At 38.8% G+C, this 22,034-nt stretch overlaps 2 protein-coding genes across 11 annotated transcripts in view; one reads left to right on the plus strand and one right to left on the minus strand.

The window, feature by feature from the left end:
* The window catches only part of SLX4IP (SLX4 interacting protein), a 77,413-nt gene extending 66,797 nt beyond the window's left edge, over positions 1–10,616 (minus strand). Inside the window, 3 exon segments of the mRNA XM_030489228.1 lie at positions 5,131–5,179; positions 8,754–8,908; positions 10,540–10,616. Of these exon segments, the coding sequence (XP_030345088.1) occupies positions 5,131–5,157 (27 nt within the window). The 5' untranslated portion in view covers positions 5,158–5,179; positions 8,754–8,908; positions 10,540–10,616.
* A 21-nt stretch (positions 10,617–10,637) lies between these two features.
* On the plus strand, positions 10,638–19,101 carry MKKS (McKusick-Kaufman syndrome). Of its 10 annotated transcripts, none has more exons than XM_030489219.1 (7): positions 10,724–11,219; positions 11,351–11,461; positions 11,968–12,197; positions 13,893–15,327; positions 15,805–15,980; positions 16,673–16,783; positions 17,259–18,912. In XM_030489219.1, the coding sequence occupies exons 4-7, from the start codon at positions 14,337–14,339 to the stop codon at positions 17,697–17,699; spliced, it is 1,719 nt and encodes a 572-aa protein (XP_030345079.1). In that variant the 5' UTR covers positions 10,724–11,219; positions 11,351–11,461; positions 11,968–12,197; positions 13,893–14,336; the 3' UTR covers positions 17,700–18,912. The 10 variants fall into 10 exon arrangements, with proteins under 10 accessions (XP_030345086.1, XP_030345082.1, XP_030345078.1 ...); XM_030489220.1 differs by having other exon boundaries at positions 10,725–10,865; XM_030489222.1 differs by lacking the exon at positions 11,351–11,461 and having other exon boundaries at positions 10,696–10,865; positions 11,972–12,197.
* Positions 19,102–22,034: the final 2,933 nt, after the last annotated feature.

Here is a 22,034-nt window from a genome sequence, read left to right on the forward strand (position 1 = left end):
ATCCCTGTGGCTTCCTATTCTTTTCTCCTTCTGCTAACACTTTAATCTCTAAACTCTTCATCCACTCATCGTTTCCCTAGGCTTGAAAATTAATCCTCTGAGGTCAGTCAGGAAACTTCCATTGACTCCAGGAGGTTTTGAATGATATCGTGCACTTAATTTTCCTCCCCCCTCTACCTCTCAACTTCATCTTTTCTTTCTTCTTGAACTTCTTTATTCATCACTTTAGTCATCCCATATCTGGTCCCATGAAATTGGAAATTAAACGCAGAGTTAAGAAATAGAACTAAATAGATGTCCCTCCATCCATTATTATTGTTTCTATTGTTTTCTACTTCCTATTTTAAATCATACTCCCCCTGCCCCACAGTCTCTTTTTATCTTCTCCTGAAGACTTTTAAGCCCTTTCAGAGAAGTATCGTATTTTATGCATTCAAATAGGAACGAACATCACAGCTGAGTGAAGTGTATGATGCTATTTGGTAATAACAATTCCAACCACCTGTATTTATAGCTGTTCTGAGCAATGCCACTCTTGAAGAACTCCACCTCCAGAAAACAACTATTCAATGGTTAATACAGCTTCATTAATCAAATTCAAATTTCTTCATTTTCAAGGATCAAAAAAGCAAATATAAAACCACACAGTGCCTTACTTTTAAAATTTAAGGTACTTGCACAAATTCTATCTAATTGCATAACACCTAATGTTAGCACATTTCTAATGAAATATTTGTGAGTATTCCAATTACAGGAATTTCACAGAATGGTTTGGGTTGGAAGGGACCTTAAAGATCATCTAGTTCCAATCCTCCTGCCACGGACAGGGACACCTTCCACTACACTAGATTGCTCAATTTCGCATCTTCTTTCACATCATATTTTAGTTTTTCAACAGGGAAAAGAAAAAGACATCAGAAAATATTGTATTTATTGGGTATTTTAACTAAGCAATCCCTAAAAAAAATTAAAAAAAAAATCTAGTTCCAAGCTATGTATGTAAGAAAAGCATCTGTAGTATCAGTCTAGTAACTCTGAGCAGTCACAACATATGAAAAAGTAATTTTAAACAACATTCCTTAATTTTCAAGCTTAAGGAAATGATGAGTGGATGAAGAGTTGAGAGTTTAAAGTGCTAGCAGAAGGAGAAAGGAATCGGAAGCCAGAGGGATAAACATCAATAGTGGAAACACTGCTTTCAGATATCTATGGACTTCATCTAGCAGTAAAATGCATTTACTGTCTTCCATTACTCATTATAAGAGATCAGAGAAAATAAAAAATGTAGGTAGGAAAACCTACTCATCTCCCTAGGCTTTTCTTCTCTCCAAACAACTTGCAAGAAGCAGTAAGCACACCACTTTCTCAGAGGGCAAAATATCTACAGAAATAGTGCCCAGCTAATTCAGTGCACATACTTCACAGAAATGTGAACTTTCACCTGTCTAACCCACTTAGATGTCATGTAAGCATCATCCAAACAGACCGATCTGATACAGAAATCATTGTTGACATACTATTGCTATATCACATTATAACTGGTAACTAAAAAAAGCAAGCATGGAAAGGCCAGAGATATAGTGAAGCTTTAGCACTAGAAATCCATTAACATATTTAAACACACATGGCAATAGCAAAAAATGCCCCTTCAAAATAAACTTCTTATTTTAACACCTTCTTATTATAACATCTTCTACAGACCTGTGAACAGAGCCTAAAATTACCTATAGAGCACTGTAAGTACATACTAGCATACAGGCTGACAGGAAGATGATCTTCCCATTTCCTTCTATCTACTGTTAGCGTCTATACTCAACATTCTTTCTATGCTCACTTTCTTTCATGGAGCATTCTAAGATATGTAAAGACAGATGTTAAGATGCCTTTGGTTATAAATCAGTATCTTAACGATTACATTGAGATAGATTAGCATAAAAAAACATCAAGGATACAAACACAAGGAAAATGAAGGGGAAAACTGACCACATTACAGCCATGCTGTCATTTTTCTGTTCAATCATTTCCAGTACTTCCATCTTAATTCCCAATATAAAACAAAAATACACTCGCTGCTTCAGAGGAACTTGTAATTTAAAGCAAAAGGTTTGAAGTAGGAAGGACCAAAAAGTTTCATATTCATTTCCGGCATGCAATAATTTAAACTGATAACAAGGAACAACACTGCTGACAAATCGATTGCAGAGTAGTGCTGGATGACCAGAGGGAGCATTGACACCATAATTATCTTAATCTATGTGCTAGCAAATGGTTACAAATCTGAGACAGAACAGAGCTCTTAATTTCTCAAAATAGAAAACTGCAAAGTAAAAAAGCTTCCCTTTGCATGGAGCTATTGAAATGCAGTAACAACTTAAAAGTCTTCAGTATCTGGCAAATGAAAGAATTGCAGAAAACAGTAAATGAAATTTTTCTATTACAGCCATAAAAATTACTATATTTAGTTCTGCAACTTGGCATGAATAAAGTCAATTTACACAATTCTGGAAAAGCAATTCTTTCTAGTTTGTCCAAAGTTTTAAACAAGACCCTAGTGATATTATTTTTCAAATCCATACAGACCTCATGATTTTGCTTTAAGCCTCACCAATTAAAGTTAAGATTTATTTCTCAGAACAGCAATAAAATATTTTAGCAACACACAGAGAAAGTTTAATTAAATTCATATGTCTTATTTTCCAGATTTGGGGGTATTTTACCATGCAGCGCTTTATGAAGTATCAATATCTCCTAAAATTGAAAATTGCTGATCAAATTAACTTGCATAAAATATTATCTATTGCACATCACAACACTATGGCATCCAGCCACTTGGCAAGTGAAGAAAGTGTGCTTAGGACCTAACTGCAAGTTTTGTATTAAGGTTTAAAGCTATTTTACTGCATCAATTATTTTATTTCAATCGCTTTTAATTGCCCATAAAACCAAGCTTAGGCTCGCCTTTCAAAATTAGGCCAACTGCTCCCTCTACTGACAATAACTGACCATTACACTGGAGGCACAGAGATTCTATAAACCACAAGTTCTTAAGAAGCAAAGCCATCAAACACGATAGGTGTTTTCCTCTTAATGACGTTCCAGTCGGTTAAGACCTGAAAGACTAGTAAGCTCCACTTTTTGCCCCCTTACCAAACAGATTAACATAGAGGTGCTTACAAAATCTAAAAGCTTAAAATTAGACAACGTAAAAGACAAGGAATAAATGAAACCTTTTCAAACTCAGTAAAATACCCCTACCAATTTCAAACACAAGGAAGCTAAAAGTAACAATACAGTGTTTTCTATATTATCCCTGCAGAGACGGGTGAAAGTATTTTCTGCCTTTTAATGGAGAAGGTTCTGAAGAGGGATCTTCCTTGAAAAATTTATGTGAACGTTGAACAGTCTTGAAAAACGGAATATTCTCATTAAATACCAATCCAGTGAATGTAAAGCAGCAAAAGGTCATATACAAAACCCCTGCTCTAACAAGCAAAATGTTACACACCTGTGCACAAAGTGAATTCCAACCAGCTTTTCACATATTTACATTATATGTTTGATATATTTTAGTCAAGGCAAAGCTGATTTTCAGCATTCAGTACATGCAAAAACTTACTCCCATTTCCCAAATCCTACCAGAAAGGAAATAAAGTTCTATCTCACCAGCACTCTCAAAAGTTGTATCTGTGATACTGCTTCCCTACAAATGTATGCTCATTGAGAACCTATCCATTTGCTCAGTCAGTGCTGTTAAGCTACTCAGTGATTGCCAGGGAACACGCTGAATGCGAGTCAAGTGTTTATGCTGAATCAGCAAGCTGTAATAATGCAGGTCATTAACCAAGTATCTTTAGGCTTTTTATCCTGTGAAGATATTTCAACTCACACCACTTGTTTTCTTGGGCACCTACATTAATATTTATGATATCAAGAGTTCTCAGCTGAGAAAAACATCACTTTCAGCCTCAGCTCCTGTTGTTACTGACATCAGTGGCATATAGACTCAGAGTATCTGCTAAAATATGCTCAAAATCAACAGTGTTTCTCCTAACTCCTGTATCAACTCAGGAGAAGTGAATAGTACAGACACAGTACTGTCAATTTAAGGTTTACAATCATGTTAAACTGTAAAAAAAATTAAAGCACTTGTCCCACTAAATGGCAGCAGATTTCCTTGGAAAAGAACACAGAGCACACAAAAATTGTTTGGTCTGCTTGCTGAACAGGTTGGTTACCCACAAAACCAAATTTCAACAGCTTCCACAGCCCGATCAGTCAGGACGGGTTTTGTAGCTACCCTCCAAAAACCCTAAGTTTATCCACAGAGGAAAAAGTATTTTCTGTTAAAAAAATTCCTATAAAATAACATTTTCAAGAGAATACTACATAGCACTAATCACTTTGAAATGTATGCACTGCCCTAGACATACAAGAACACAGAAACAAGAGCAAAGGTCCTAAAGAGAAGGTTCACAATTTTTAGTGAACAATTAAGTTTTATTTATTGGTAAGCTGATACAGTTACACTAGAAAAATTATGAAGTGCTAGGTTCATTACAGAGTGTTTTGAAAAGCATTGCTCTTCAGATACATATCCAAAAGTCAGAGGCTGTTTGCAAAGTAAACTGCAATGGCATTTTAATGGACATTAGACAGCTAATGCCTGAAAATGGGAAAAGAGGCAAAAAAAGATGCAAATAAAGAGTCAAGTGTGATAAATAGTTGAAGAGCATTGCTGTGCCTTAAACCACGAACTCTTAGATTATCTGGGACATACACAAATAATACTGCAAAATTACAGTGAGAGAAGAATCAACCCTAAATTTTATTTCAGGTAGCAAATAGTGTTTTACTAAGAATTCATGCAGTTTCTAATTCAAACTACACAAGTAATCACTTTTAGTAACATGATTTTAATCTTCAGCTGACCTCAGGTACACTCTGCCACAATACGGCAGCAACTCAAGAAGTTTGCTTCCAAAAGCAGAGAAAAGCCGATACAAAATATGCTGCTATGGCCAAAGCCTGAAGGATGCACCTCTTAATCACAAACTTTTAAAATGAACGTACACACATTCTAAGCAGTATTACAGACTTTTTTTGTAATGAAAGCTATGACATGCAGCTTACCTTAATGACGAATTTGTTGGATGCCATGGTAGGTCAGCGTAGGCTGGTCCTGTGAAAACATCAATTAAAAGTGATCAGCACTAGAGAAAAACTCAGATTCCTACACCAGCCGAGAATTCACCTTGATTACAGGTTTTTAGCTACTTTTTTATTCCCCCTCCCTCCCCCCTCAAACTGACAGTAATTATGGTCACAGCACTGAAACGACTGCATTTAGCTACCACAGAAATGGTAGCTAAAGATTCACTTGTCAAAAGGTAGAAAATTAGGTTAAATTCATGAAAGTCCTTCCAGCTAACCCCACAATTTTGGGATTCAGAGAGACATAGAATGTGCCCTATGGTACCAAAATAATACCTACAAAAATCCAGGAATAAAAAAAAAAGATAACATTTTATTTTCACACAGGATAGGAACAGCGGCAACAGACAAGGAAGAGCCTTGGACTGGACAGAAAATCAGGTGAACAAGGGTCTCAGTATACTGGCAGATGACAGAGTACCACTCAAACAACACAATTCAAGCTTCAAAATCAAGAAACAAAACAAGTGTCACTAGCTGCTGCCTGCAGTACATGACATGCAACAGAAAATGCACTGAGAACAGAGCTGCCTTTTACACTCTAAAGTTTCCTAAAGGATTAGTCTCTTGGTAAGACAGACAAATTTGGTCAGTTTTGTAAGAGATGACATAGGAAAATAGTAAGAATGAAAAAGACATACCAATTTCTCACTGCGTACTTCAAGTTATTGTGAAGTACTTGACAGAGCTGTCAGAATTTCAGGATACAAGTCAGGTTGGTGATATGTGTCTCTGTCAGGCACTACACTTGCACATTTTGAAATGCAGTCATTACCCTTATTTAACTTTTAAAAAGTGCAAAACAAGATAAAGACCCACTTTACAACTACATAGCACAGATAATTCTGATCTTAAGATTCAACAGTAATAATTTTGAACTAAAGAAACACTTCTATGCAGTGCTTCCCTTCCAAATATTCAAACACTGAGACCTTTGCTTTCAAAACAACTACAAGAAAACATGAAAGTAAGAAGGGCACAATTCCATATCTTGGGTCAAGGGAAACTCCCAACTATTTCAATGGGGTTTTTACTGTATATCATAGCAACATCCAAGCAGTAAGAAACAGAAATAGTAAGTGAGAAGCAAACTGGTTGTTACTGTAACGAGGTTAAAATGAGTTTGAAATAAGAACTATTCTGCAAGTAACTACTGAAAATAAAATTTAATATAGTTAATAAAATGTTTCAACTATGTTCTGAAAAAGCTCAAAGCTAGACCTTTTATCAGCTGCACAGAAAGCAGAAAGTTACATAGAGGAGACTGATTTACAAATAGCAGTCATACAGACAGAAGCTGGAATACCATGCCTTGTGCCACACAACTGTCATTCTCCCTTGCACAAAACAGCCCTGGAAACTTTTCTATCTCCAAGCAAATTCTGTTGACTTTACTGACAGCAATTTCAACAAACACAATGTAAGGAACAGTGTTCTGGACCACCTGGGACACCATATTTCCATTCAGTCAGGTACTAAGGCGCTTCTCTGTAGAAGCAAACACAGTCTAACAACTGTAAGAGGAATCTTAGTAGGAGATGAAACTTGGAAATTCTTGAAACAGCATATCACAGAATTAGGTCAGAAGAGATGCTAAAGGGAAATGGCAGCCACCAAGTGAAAACCAACCATGGTTCTCACTTCCTTATAGCAGTGTATAAGATGTATTTCTGGTGTTCAAGAACTCCAAAGAAGGACTACCCAGCCCGTCATGCAAAACCAAAAAGCAAATAGCAAGATCTACCACAGCCCCTTCAAAACACCACAGAATCTAGGCATATGCAACTCATCAGAATCTCTTTAAAAAAAAAAAAAAAAAATGGTCTCAGCAGCATTTCAGGAATTTCAGGATTGGGTTTTTAATTTTAATAAAAGGCTGTATCTAGAACTTTACTAATGATCCCTAACTCCTCCTCCCGACAAAAAAGAAAAAGAAATAATAAAAAATAGGAAAAACAGTGGCAAGAAACAGCAAAAAGTATGAGAGTTAAATGCTCTAGTCTCTTCTCCCAGCAGCAAGAATCATAGCCTCAAGTTAGGAAATCTGCAATTACAAACAGAGTTTGCTGTGGAGCACACCATCAACTAAGAGCACCTATGACAGCAACGACAACATTGAACAAACCTACCACTGCCACAGAATTACCTGTACCTTGGGATATGGTGGAACACAAGATACTTTGCCTCATGCTTCCAGGAACATAGTTTACCTAGATTGTATGTAATTTTTAAGCTGCATATGGCACACAATTCACACTGGTGCTGCAGGCCTATGATCTGAGAACAATATTTAGGCTGCTAATGTTTTATCATTAATCTCTACAGTAGCAATAATAACAAGAGTGGCAAAAAACCATCCCAGATTATCATCTCTTCTCCAAACACTCATGTCCTGCTTGAGAACAAACAAAGCACATGGATGAATCAGCTGAACTTATCCTGGCAACACCAATATCTTTTTCATAACAATTTGCCATCCAGAATGCTACTGTTACAACAAATCTGCTACTATTGATGCGAGAAGGACTGTTGGCAGGCAGAAATCTGCTCTAAATCCAATTTACCAAATAACAGAAGAAAAAAAAGGGAAAAAATACACGCAAGAAAAGTTACCCCTGGTTCAATTTGCTCTTCAATTTGCTCTGCCCAGGGAGGTTGTGGATGCTCCATCCCTGGCGGTGTTCAAGGCCAGGCTGGACAGAGCCTTGGACCACATGGTTTAGGGCAAGGTGTCCCTGCCCATGGCAGGGGGTTGGAACTAGATGATCTTAAGGTCCTTTCCAACCCTTACTATTCTATGATTCTATGATTCATGGGAGTAAAGTGACTTTGGGAGTTTGCCAACCGCCCCATTCTTTGCATTGACCATAAAGATAAGACAAAGGAAATGCAGCAGACAGAATGAATCTAAGCAAATCCTTAGAAAAACAAGAAGAATACACATAATGTGTGAACCACCAGGAAAGTCACTGAACTGTCACAGATGAAAAAAGACCAAATATTAAGACATCAAAAAATGATGAAAAACTCCCTTCAACTGTACAAGGAAAAAAAAGCCAGCCAGACCAAAATACTTTGCTGTGGTGAAAAAACAAAACCAAAAAAGCACAAGAAACACAGCTCTATTACAATAGCTACTATTTGGTAACAAGACTCAGTTTCATGGAATACTACATCTGTTGCAAGCCTCTAAAGGAAACTGTAGAAAAGGAAATATGAAGAGAAGCAAATAAGGCAGAAAAACTCCTTTCAGAAACTATATGTATTTATATATTAAAAAAAGAATCTTGACATGGTATTTGTAGTATTTCAACATCTAAATTTTTGCTAGAAAGCCTGTACAAGAAAACATGGTCTGCAATTAAACAGATAGGTTCCCTGTAGCTAGAGCGAGATGTGCTTCATAAATAATGTGGTACAATATCTTTCTTTCCCAAATTTGACATGAAGGGGAATGGTAGACACTCAGAAGCAGCCAGGAAACATGGCCTCCCAGTGAGTGAGCTAAAGTGTTCTCTGCCAGCTGATGAATGGCATCTTACCTTAGCAAAGAAGCAGCTTCCTGTGGCGAGGGAATTTGGAACACAGTGGGAATGAGGAACTGAAAACTCCTGCTGCTACTAACAAAACAGCTGCAAACTATTCACACGCTGCCCATCTTTGCGTGCCTTTGCCATGTGTGGGGTGAAGTGGGCACCTGAAAAAGGCAGAAACAAGAACACAAATATCAATTAAGGAACTCTCTAAAATAATATTAACTATTCTTGTAGTTCAAAATTAGCTATCACGATATAAAAGAGAATTTTCAGAACTTTCCAGTCCTTAGGTATCGGAGTCAAACACTGTCCAGCCCAGACCCAGCACTCCTCAGGTTCTGACAGCTGATCTGAAGCTTGGGATGAGCAGTGTAATACTCAGCTACTCACATAGTAAAGTATTTCTAGTTTGAAAAGACATACCAAAGTCTTCACATTCTGCAGTTTCAGGATTTTTAGGCCCACTGGTGCCAATTCTTCCACTCAACCTTTGGAAACTATTCTTCCAATGAGTTAGCACATTTCTAGCTCATTGTTATCTACACTCCTTCATTCATGAACTGCCAATTCAACTTTCAAGTTCAACAATCCACTTTTAAAAACGTTACCCATTCACCACACAACTGCATAGAACTAGAGGAATGAGAGATTCTGAGGAACACCAGAGTGCTTGTTACAGGCTACTATGTTTTTGCATTGCCGAATGCTATTTTTATCCCCTTTTTTTAAGTTTTGTGGAACAGCACATTGAACACTGCATTCAGCCGTTCCACAAAAATTTTAAAAAATGTTATATTCCTTTTTGTATGGAGATCAGGTATTAAGAACTTGTGACTACAGTGCTAAACTTTGCAACTACACACAAAATTAAAAACAAACCCATCCATTAACACATGGATATAAGACAAGATATTCTTGACAGTGATTGCAGGAATAAGGGGGGTTGGGGAGAAGAGTGAATACAGCAAAGGTGCAGAACAGGACAGCTGAAGGAAAAATTGAGGTCAGGTAACAGTTTTCATGAACAAGTTTTGGTCAGGGCAACACTGTCAGCCTGCAGGAAGGCTCAGACAGGTATGCGCAGAAATAAAGCAGAGCAATTGCAACGGGACTTGAGGAAGAAAAAGAAGACTGATATACACATAGGGTTGGAAAGGACCTTAAAGCTGATCCAGTTCTAACCCCCTGCCATGGGCAGGGACACCTTCCACTAGAGCAGGCTGCTCCAAGCCCCATCCAACCTGGCCTTGAACACTGCCAGGGATGGAGCATTTACCGCTTCTTTGGGCAACCTGTTCCAGTGCCTCACCACCCTCACAGTAAAGAACTTCCTCCTTATAGCTGACCTAAATCTCCTCTGTTTAAATTTAAACCCATCACCCCTTGTCCTATCGCTACAGTCCCTGATGAAGAGTCCCTCCCCAGCATCCTTGTAGGTCCCCTTCAGATACTGGGAGCTGCTCTAAAGTCCTCACGCAGCTTCTCTTCTCCATCCTGTCTTCTTATAGCAGGTACTCTTACCATGTTCCAACCCTGACCATTCTATGACTGTATGAGTTTTACGCCTGGTCAGACCTTTAGAGGCTCGCTCCTCACCAAGCCGGGAGGGGGTGCTGGCGGGAGGGGCGGCGCCTCAGGAACCACCTCAAGGAACCGCCGCAGCTCCCCCAGACCGTACCCTCACACATTCATCCGGGGAGGAAAGCGAGACTGAACACCGAGGCGCGGCCACTGCCCCCAGAGCCCCCCGGCTGAGGGTCCCCGCAAGGCTGCCGCCGTAGTCGCGCCATACCTCCTCCAACGGTTTCTAACGGCTCCGCTGCCCTCACGCACGACCCCATCCAAAATGGCCGCCGGCTGTAGCCGCCGCCCGCCCTACTCTGCCCGAACGCAAAATGGCCGCCGGCGCAACCGCACACGGGCTGCTGATGTCTCCCCGGGAGAGAGCGGGCACGTAACGCCGGGCTCGGCCAATGGCGGGCGATGAGCCGCGCTTCCGGGCCGCGCCGCTTCCTGCCATTGGGGGGCTTGAACCTGCAGCCCCTGGGCCCGTCCCGCTGAGGAGCCGGCGGCCGGGCAGCCGCGTCGTCCCCTCGCTTCCCCGGGGCCAGAGCCGAGGTGAGCGCCGGGAGGGCGGCTGGGCAGCCCCTTCCTCACCCGCAGCGACTTGCTGCGTGAGGGTGCGCCGCTCCCTTCGCTCACCCCGGACCGCCTCAGCCGTCCGCGCTGCAAGGTCGTTGTGACACGGGACGCGGGGGACTGTCGGCTGGGGACTGGGGGGTCTCTGCTGCCCGCCCACCGGCCGCCACGGGACGGGCTGCTTGGGCCGGGCCGCAGCGTCTCCTCAGCAGCCGGAGCGCGGCTGCCTCACGCGTACCGGCCGCCTCCGTGGCTCTGGAGTCTCCTTTGCCTTGTGTGACAAGTGGTGTCGAGCTGTGAAATCCCCACGGCATGGTGGAGGGGTAGGACATGGTAATCCTGCGGGTGGATGGGGTTGGGGCGCTGCAGGAACATTTACTCTCTGTAGCTTATTTAAAGACATTATTTTGGTATAAAACCTCAGTATACATACCTTCCCCCCCCCCCCCCCCCCCCCATTTTAGGTATTAATGAAATCCTGTGGGAAATAGAGGTTTATATATCCTTTTTACATAAGGATTGATTTATTGTGTTTGTACTGATACTGTTGTCACCTCTGAAGACCAGGAGTTAAGGTAGTCAGCGTAACTGCTACTCTAGGCAATGTAAAGTGATGTAAGAAGCACTGCATCTTTGGCCTGCAGGTTAACAGTCCCATATTCTGTTAGGAACTCAGTTAGTCAGTGAATTTTACTAGCTATGGGAGGGAAAAATAGTGTCTTTTGAAACTGCTTTGGTTTAGACTTCAAATATTTACTATCCGAGGCAGTAACATTTGTAATTAGAATATTTACTATCTGAAGCGGTGATATTTGTAATTAGATAAAGCTTTGTTACATTTAAGATTTAGCATGCCAAAGCTTGAAGCAAATGCAACAATTAACATTTCAAGATGTTAATTTTATAGCTTTTTTTACTTTTTGAAGTTCGCAAAGTAGGACTTTCTTGCCTCATTTTGTGTTTTAATCATCTGCTGCACTGTAATTAAAGATACTAAGATTCAGGTCCATCTGTGCTGTTATTATAGAGTAAAAGAAGGATTTCTAGAATATGTTTAAAATAATAAATTATCTTTACCTAGGTAGATGCCAGTTTGCAATGGGTCTTAAAACCATCTGGAAGGACTACAAAGTTCTGATTGTTATGGGAACTGGCCTTGTGCTGGTGCACTGGGGCTGGTTTCATATCAAGTCCAGCCCTCTTTTCCAAGTGAAGACAGAGGAAATTGTTCCAGAACCTGGGATTGTGGCATACGTGTTGCAAAGTGAGCGCAAAAATAAAGAAAAATAGCATTAGAGCTATGTACTGTGGGTAAGTTGCCTAATTAGTTGTATCTATGTCTTTGAGGCAGGAAATGAGTCCATTAAATGCGACTTTTCTAACAGATAGTGTTGCTGCTCCAACTTTAGTCTTCCAGAATTTTATTCTTTTTTAGCAGCTGAGTTCATCTAGTAGTTGCATCGACCCAAAAAATGTATCATAACTGTCAAAAACTACTGTTATGTGATCCATGTGATAGGATCAATTAAGTGATGGTATTATCAGTCTTAAAGATGATTAAAACCAAACTCTTTACTTCCAGGCAACAGCATCCTTTCAGGTTCAAAACTGCCCAGAAATAACTGTGACATGGTAACATATTCCGTGTTGTTAGTAGGGATGGTAATTACAGTAGAAAACAAAAGGAAGTGTGAAGCCTGAATACTGTAGAGATTACATAGAAATGTAAATGAATATCCCTTTAAGTTTTGAAGTGTTTAAGATCTGGAAAAAAAATATTGTTTGTTATGCATCTTGAAGTGAGAAATCTTTCTTTCAGAGGCAGGAGTTTCAAGTTGTTTGAACATGAAAAGCTTTTGTTTCTGAAGTGGTTGCCTGCGAAGCAGTGCTTAGTAGCTTAGTTCTTTTGTTCTTGAGTATAACCAGGTTAACATCACTATACCTTTGATACTTTCATACAATTCAGTGTGGTTTATAGTGGCCTGTTACTTGTAGACCTACATGTAAAACAGTATATAAACTGGTGGTCAGTATTGAAGTCATTAAGACATGTATAGTTTGTGTACTGTGTGCTTGAAGTATATATCATACAGCTTTTCTCAATTAAAAAGCATTATATCATATATAGGTAATTGTATGAGGTTCAAAGCTCAGAGCTGTGTCTTGCACTTAGGTTACAACTCCTCCATGCAATGCTACAGGTTTGGGGAAGAGTGGCAGGAAAGCTGCCTGGTGAAAAAGGACCTGGGGGTGTTGGTCGATAGCTGGCTGAGTATGGCCAGCAGTTTGCCCAGGCAGCCAAGAAGCCACCAGCATCCTAGCCTGTATCAGCAATAGTGTGGCAGCAGGGCCAGGGCAGTGATCATCCCCCTGCACTGGGCACTGGTGAGGCTGCACCTCGAATCCTGTGTTCAGTTCTGGGACCCTCACTGTGAGAGAGACGTTGAAGTGTTGGAGTGGGTCCAGAGAAGGGCAACGGAGCTGGTAAAGGGTCCAGACACAAGTCTTACGAGGAGCAGCTGAGGGAAGTGGGGTGGTTTAGGCTGGAAAAAAAGACAGTTTAGGGGAGGCCTCCTCAGTCTCTTCAGCTACCTGAAAGGGGGCTGCAGCAAGGTGGGGGTTGGTCTCTTCTCCTAAGTAATAAGTGATAGGACAAGAGGAAATGGCCTCAAGCTGCGCCAGGGGAGGTTTATGTTGGATATTAGGAAAAACGTCTTCACAGAGAGAGTAATCAGGCATTGGGACAGGCTGCCCAGGGCAGTGGTGGAGTCACTGTCCCTGGAGGTATTTAGAAGATGTGTAGATGTGGTCTTGGGAACATGGTTTAGTGGTGGACTTGGCAGTGCTGGGTTAATGGTTGGACTTGATGATCTTAAAGGTTTTTTCCAACCTAAATGATTCTGTCATTGTCCTTATGTGAGCTTTTTTGTGAAATGCAAAATAACATTTCAAGCTATGCAATACTGTCATAAGATTATCCTAATACCTTTTTGTGTTTTATTGTAGGTATAACTAGCTCTTGAAGCTTTTCATCTGTGTTTTGCCAGAAGAAAAGATGAGGAAAGCTAACTGGAATAGAAAGAACTTTTTGCTTGTGGTGGGACTGTCGGTTATAGGTGTCCATTTTGGAAGCATGCTCGTAAACTTTGTTGCAAAAAAATCTGCTCATTCACATTCAGAAACTAAAAAAGATCGTCATGAATGAAATAGTTTGCTGCTTTCATTGTGTCAATTTCACAATAGGATTTTAAACCTCATTTTAAGAGCTAGAGCATGAGCAGTCACAAGGAATGTTGTTATTGTACTGTATGCACTGTCTCACCGTTAATATGATCCTTAGTTGCAAAGAATTCAAATGTTCTACTTTAAATTTTAAAAGTGCTATGAATTATAGATCCAAGTAAAAATGAAATCTGTTTTGTTGGCCAGAATTAAAACCTCACTTTGAAAATGTCTCGTCTTGAAGCTAAAAAGCCTCCGTTATTTATTACTGAACCTTTAACTAAAGATGGAGTTAGTCAGTCACTGTCTCTGCTGAGTGGAATACTAAAATCTTGCTATGGTCCTGCTGGTCGGCTCAAACAGCTCCACAATGGTGTGGGAGGCTATGTTTGTACAACTTCACAATCTTCAGCTATACTCAGTCGTCTTCCTGTCAGTCATCCTGTGTTAGGTGTTTTGATGGCCTCTGTACAGAACCATGTATCCCGCTTCAGTGACTGCGGTTTATTTACTGCCATTCTCTGTTGTAGTTTGATTGAAAACTTTAAAAGCCTAAACATTGCGTCTTGCACTGTCATTAAAATAAGCAAGCATCTTTTGAGTTTCTGTATGGACTACCTCAAATCTGAGGCCTGTGGTTGCAGAGTGGCTGTGGATTTTAGCAGTGTCGAGACTCTTCTTTGTTTGGTACGTAGCATATTAAGAAGCAAACCTGCTTGCATGCTTAATAAAACAGAGGTTGATCATCTCACCACACTGATTGTAAAGGCTTTTCTATTTACTGTTCCATGTCATGCTGAGAGTAATGCTGTTTTAGGAAAGTGTGTAATAGTACCCATGAAAGGTAGAAGAGTTGTGGATTCTACAGTTCTTCCTGGACTACTGATAGAAACACCAGAAATTCAATTGGCAAACCCGCTTACTATCAAAAGAACTAGTTCAAACACGATCAAGATAGCACTTTTCTGTGTGTCCATGTCAGGAGACAGCTTCAACCCTGAAGAAGGAACTATAACTGTCCATCACGGAATTTCTCTAGAAATGTCAGAGCTGAATCAGTTGCTTGACGTAGGAAAGCAGCTTGTTAATGATGAGGTTGGCCTTGTAGTGTGTCAGAAAGTTATCCATCCATCCTTGAAGCAGTATCTGAAAGAGAACAGTGTCATGGCTGTGGACAGAGCTGGACTATCTCTGATGGAACCCCTGAGTCGGATGACAGGTAACAAGCGAGTTTTCTATACTAAGCAATTGTCTGTAACGTTCACGTCACAATGAAAACCTGTCTAGGTTGGTATCTTTGCAGAGTAAGGATTCTCTTATTTCTGCCTGTATCCTATCTAAGCAGCTGAGCAAAGTTATTCTTTTCTAGTCTGAAAACTTTTAAGGTGAGATTGGTCTTCTGCAGGCTCTAACGATGAACCACTGCACATGTGATTAGTGATTTCTGCAGGAGGAATATCCAGTTATAGTAACTCTTTGCAAAAGTAGCTTATTTACAAATTTATTTAATGAGAATAAAACAATTATTTTTATCTTAAACGTTTTGGTTTCTGTATTTGACTTCTTTAGATTGAAATGTTAGTTATTGAAAAATGCATATAATTTAAAAAGCCAAGAGCATGCTTTATGAAATGAAACAAAAGCTGTTGTGGTAACAGTAGTACGTGTTGTTTCTTTGCTTTTCTTCATTGGACAGGTTCAAAGCCAATAGCTTCCATACACTTGCTGTCTCCTAGTTGTTATGGCAGTTTGAAAGATGTGGACATTGAGAGTTTCGCTTCCAAAAACTTTGTGCATCTAATTCCTAATGACACACTTGTTTGCAGCTTGATACTCTGTAACAGAAATGAAACAGCATGGGATGAATTGAAGGTAGGCAAATTTTCTTGGAATCTTTCTTGAAAAGTGATGTATTTAATGGAAAAAAAAATGAGAAATACAGATACAGTGAGTTTAGAAAAGTGTTCTTTCAGTACATAAGTGGAATTTAGTTAGATTTTTAGGTACACAATTTCAAGAAAGCAATTCAGAAACACACGTTTCCAAAACTTCAAAACCCTTCAAGTGTTCATGTTCGTTCAATGCCTCTATTTTAATACAGGAAGCTGTTCAGAGACAAACATTTTTCATCTCTTCTTGAGGCCTGTGCAGGATAAACCTTTTCTTTCTCATTACTTGGTCTATGAGAGCATAAATTAAAAATTGCCCAGCAAAAGGCCAGCAGCAATACCTGCAGTGGTAGTCAAGCATTAGTTTTGCGTTGAATAGTTGCTCTAGAAGTGTCACAGAAACTGATTGACTTTTTATATATAACCTTGTTTTGCAAAAGAAGGAGTAAAGTACAGGGGGTTTATTTCTGCTTTTTCATTCTGAACGTGGCCAAAAAAAGTCAATTTCTCATTAAGTGAACATGGTTTTGGATATAGAGCTTTATATCCACATGTATTTCAAGTTTATGAAGTCTGTACCAGAAGGTACTGAAACTTCTATTCCAGTAGTTTTTTCAATGGGGGAAAATCCTATTAATGATGGTATGTCTAATGTCAAATTAACATGTTTTTCAGCGTGCTTGTGAAACTGCAGAACACGTGTTACAGTTGACACTGAAGGAACCTTTGGCATTATTAGGAGGTGGCTGTACAGAAACTCACCTGGCTTCCTACATAAGACATAAGGTATAAAAGACACAAGTTTTTTTAAAGCTGCTTAATGTATTTAGGAAACAGGAGTTTATGACTAATCACTACTGCAGTTAAAACACGTGTCTTTTCTAGGTTAATGTAGCGTTTTTGTTGTCTGGCTAGCAATATAAAACAAGGGGTTCTATTTAAAGCACTCTATTAATTACACTTTTAGACTTGATAATACTGTATTTGTACTTAATCTTTGGGTATCTATTATAGTAAGTACTTATTCTAAGTGTTAAAATAAAAATGTGTAGGATTTTTATATTGAAAGATAATTGTGCAGAACCCAGTTTTGACTTATTTAGAAATCTTCCCTATTGTGGAATAGTCACATGAAAAGATGTATTAGTTGGGCCTCAACCATCTGTTTAAAAAAGAAAGGCAACAGTAAGATACATGTTTGATTAAAATTACTTCTGCAAAACAGTGTTCTGATTTTCTGTTTTCCTGTTTTGTTTTTTAGAGTTGCAGTCTGTCCACCAGCAGTTTTGAAGATACAGATTGTTCTCAGGCAGAATACCAATTGGTTGCTGAGGGGTTTTGCCGGTCCCTGGAGTCTGTAGCTCGCTCTCTGAATCACGATGATGGAGAAATTCTTACAGACATGGTTTATGGACACTGTTGGTTTGTTCCACCAGGTTTTCCCCCTGTCTCTAATTGGTCAGATTTAGTTTCAAAATGTGGCTGTGGGATTAATGGTAACAGTGAGAATCTCAAATGGAGGCTTTTGCAGGGCCAGTTTGGCTCTCCTGTTATACACGACTGCCCTAAAGAGCCCCTAGTAAAGATTGCTGACTTTCTGACATTGGACTGTTATGCTGCAAAGTGTAGTGGCCTACAAGTAGCTCTGGAGACAGCCCATCTGATTTTGGATCTCTTATATGTCATCAAAGATCAAAATTAGCTCTGATCTTATGTGATTTGTATTGCACAGCAAGATACTTAATTGAAAGCAGGGTAATATATGATGTGTTAAGATACTTTAAATGGTTAGAATGGGCAATAGACAGAAAATGTAAATCAGTTGGCCATTAAGTACTTGTCTGATTGCTCATCTACCATGCTCAAGCATTTTCAAGTGTTAAACACTTTGTTAGGAACTGTTACATGATTATCCAAATATACAATGAATCATAGTAACATATGACTTACAAGCATTCAAATTAGCATGTCCAGAAGAGTGAATGACACTTTGATATTCCTTCTGCATTAAGCAAAGTTTTGGATATTTGTGAGATCTGTGGTATCTTCAAAGGAATGAGCAAAATGGATTCACTTGCTGAGAAAACATGTTAAGGAATAGAATTTATGTAGTCTCAGCAAAAGCTTTACTCATTCCGACTTGTATTGCAGCAGAACTTTATCACTGGTGTGTTTAATTTTGTAGGTAAAAGAGAAGGCTTTCCTTGGCAAATATCTTGAGCCACTTGTTTTCAAATTTTCTGAAAGTCCTTGTCACCCTACATTATATGCCGTTTCTGTTTTGAAATGGCTGAGACATTTAAATTAATATATCTAATTTATTTAGCAAGTTATAAAAGCTCAACCTGGAGATCTTAAGGTAGCAGGTAGGTAATAGAAGATTTGAAAAGAAATGACAGACTGTGTGGAAAAAACTTGTGAAGTGGACCTTGATTGTCTTCTGTGGACTACAGGGCAGTCTATAAATAATGATGTTTCTATCATTTAAGCAGAGCTGCAAGAATGTCCCACTTAGCATTCAGTTAACTCTTTGACTGTGCATAGCTTCTTTTCTTTTAATGAAGTAAGGCTTTAAGCTGCTCAGGCTTGTTTTGATCTTTAAATAAGGCTGTAGAGTGAATGATCAAAACTTTTTCTCATTCTTGGCTTGCATGCGAGATCAAAAGGGGTGTTACAGTTTCTTGCTTAAACTCATTTTCTTTGCCCCTTTTCTTCTTCCCCTTTGTTTTTTGTCACAAGGGACAAATTGCTGATGACATGCTATTCCAGAAAACATCTGAGTTAGTTATAGACTAGTTTGCTTATTTGTTTCCTGGTCTTGTAAGTTTTTAATATATTTACCGAGTATAAGCAGTAGAATTGTTTTGTGTAACTCAGTTTTGAAATATGTAATTAAAAGCAGATCTTTCCAGACCTTTTGTGCAAAGTCTTTTTCATTTCAAGAGCATAAATAATAATTTTCTCACTAGAGAAAATGAAAAGTTATTAAAAGTTCTTTATCTTTTTATGACCTGAAATGATTGCTTCAGTGCTATAAGGCATCCTTTGGGAATTTGTGGAAGAATGTTACAAGGGTTGAGATGGAGGCTGTTCAAAGTTGGTTACTTGAAAGGCTGCTTTCATATCTTGATCCTCCCATATACCATGAACCATAGGAAAACATCTGGAATAATGAAGCCAAATGATTGCATAAATCTTAAGGCGCAGAAGAATCTTGGTATTACTTATCTAATTATGAGTCTCTAAGTTGGCGTGTTGAATTAGAGTATTTTACTTCCTATAATAGCAGCTTGTTATGCAGTGCAAAAATGTGGAGTTTGGTGACTACAGCTGTGAAGTGAAAATTATAACAATATTTAAGTAGAAGTAGTTGCTTGTGTTCTTTTATCTTGGTGCTCGAAAGTCGATTCACAGCTCCTATAAAACCATTGTTAGCTCTGATTCTATTACCCTTCCCCCCCCATTTTAAGAAAATCACACATTAGAAAATTGTGAAAAAATGAAATTTAATTTTTGGTGAGTAGGTAAAAATTCATTTTTACCGGAGCCAAAGATTGTTTCACATGCAGATAGTTTTAATGACAACGGATTTTTGTCTCCCAGTGTGACTGAAGAAGATGCAGCTCCATAAGCACGTCTGCGTATGGACAGTTCAGGTTCAGTTCTTAGTCATGCTACGGTTTCCCCAAACCTTTTGTGGTGAGTATTACCCTATCTTTAATGGGTAACATAGGAGGAATAGAACTTTGGATACTGTTTAAAATACAAGTAAATAGAATTTTGACTCTTAATCCCAGAGCAACATAAAAATAACTTTGCTGAACTTTGTTTCATGATAAAACTTAGGTGCAAAGGTGGTGGGTTTTCCCCTGTGTTTTGAAATTGGCAAAAGGATATATCATCAGTCATAAGTCCTCTGCGAAGCCATTATGGTTTTATTCCTGCTCCATCTGGAATTTGAAGTTTGTTCAGTGGGAAAAATTAGCATTACAGAAGTATTACTAAGACAAGTGTTTTCTGATCATGACCCTAGTCATGTCTGTTGACTTCCACAGATTGCTCAGAGGCTATTTAAATTTTAATAGTTCTACTGGTAATACACAAGAAGTTAGAACATTCATCTCCAGCCTTCTGAGCTGTGTTAGTGCTCCAGGCCTAGTAGGAGAAAAAAGAAGTGCTGATATTGTAATCGCTCAGGTCAGCATATTTAAACAAGGTGCCAGTTTAATATAGTTGCTCCTCAGTTCAGTATTCATTTGGTACTGCAGTACCTATTTGATATTTAAAACTTCAAAGTGAAGCAGACCCGAAGATGCTGATTAATTTAGGGATCTTTAGTATTTCTATCATTGCATCCTATTTAAAGTAGACATACAGTTAAACATGACTATTTTAGCATTGGCAAAGAATGCAAAATACCTGCTTTTCACTGATTCTGCTACTGACTTGTGAATTTATAGAGTCAATCTGAGCCATATCTGAAGTCTTTTTCTGTCTGTTTTCCTATCTATAAAATGAAAACAGTTAACTCTTCTTAAGGCATGGAGATTTGTGGGTGAAGAGTTCCAAGATCCAGATGAAAGGTGAAGAACTACTTGCTGCACAGGAACAAAGAAGCAGATAATTCAAAACAAATCCTTGCTAAAATATTGTAGTCATTTCATTAAGGGATCTTTGGCCAGGATTCATGTAGACTCCTTAAACTAGTCAGGTAAAACTCCCCTTTTCTTCCTGTATATTGAACCTAGATGCATTTTCTTTTTCTTTGATATTTTGGTAACTGTTGCTAATAGTAGCCTAATTTATTGCCTTATGTCTTCAGTACACACGCACAGGGAAATGTGACCTTATAGCCCTGTGCAGGAATGATTGAAATTCAAGGTGAAGACCTCAGTAATCCTTACTGTATCGTGTATATCTTCAGAGTCTCTGCCGTGCATGTGTTTCAGACCAGATGTTCATATGATGCTAATCCTTGAAGACAGGGTAGAACAGATTCAGGAGTTTGGGAAACATAACTTTCCATATTGGTAATATAACACTTCTTAAATTTGTATTCCACTTTTTTAAGAAGGTTTGGGCATTTTTAAGCTAACCAGCTGTTACAGTTTTAGATCTGTCTGGTAAGAGAAGAGAGTATTTATTGTTGTCAAAGCTTGTAAGGAAAAATACTGTCTGAAATACCACAAGCACGGTAGAGCGTGTACAAAACAATTCACCCTACCCAAAAACTGATCTTCTGAATTTTACTTGTGCCCTTGTTTTGCTGTGCTGAGTAGCAAAGTACAGTGTTTGTCACATTTTCAGCAGTGCCACGTGAACTGAGTCATGCAAGTACTCAATTTCAGAAAAATCGATATCCATGAGTCAATGTCATAGGAAGAACTTCAACTGGATTTGCCTTTACTATGGTTCTGAAGATGCAAAAGCAGTCTTTTTATTGCGAATACTGTCTCCAGCATGCTTATAATCTCTGCAGACAGCCTTTTTGAGTAGTCAGTTGCTAGTCGCATTCTAATGTCTATTTCAAGAATTTTAGTAGCTTTCATCCAATAATTTAAATATAAGTTATTTCTACCTGCTTGTCAGCAGAGACAAGTTGTACTGTACTAATAAATAACTTTTTGGCCAGTAACACTGTGATCTTACAGTCTCATTAAAGAAATACCTTTACTTTCTGCCTCTATGCATTGCATTGGATAAATTAGTCACGCATATTATAAGCTCAAAAGTATACACAGTATTCTTTATGCTGGAAGCAGAAATGTAGTCACAGCATATGTAGATAGAGCCACTGTGTTATTAGTCCAGACACCAATAAAATTAATTGCAGAGTAGGTTCCAGGATTGGGCTGGGCACTTTGTATCTTTAACTGTGCTGACTTTCATTATTATTGACCTAGATTTACATTAAGCATATGTAAATACCTTGTAGACATACCTCCTGCAGAACTTTATTTTCATACCTTGCTACAATTTTCTTTATAAATTTGAACTTTCAAGTCCTCTTGCACATGAAAACATTTTATTCAGGCTT

The sequence above is a fragment of the Strigops habroptila genome, chromosome 6 (genome assembly GCF_004027225.2).
Source record: "Strigops habroptila isolate Jane chromosome 6, bStrHab1.2.pri, whole genome shotgun sequence".
NCBI classification, from domain to species: Eukaryota; Metazoa; Chordata; class Aves; order Psittaciformes; family Psittacidae; genus Strigops; species Strigops habroptila.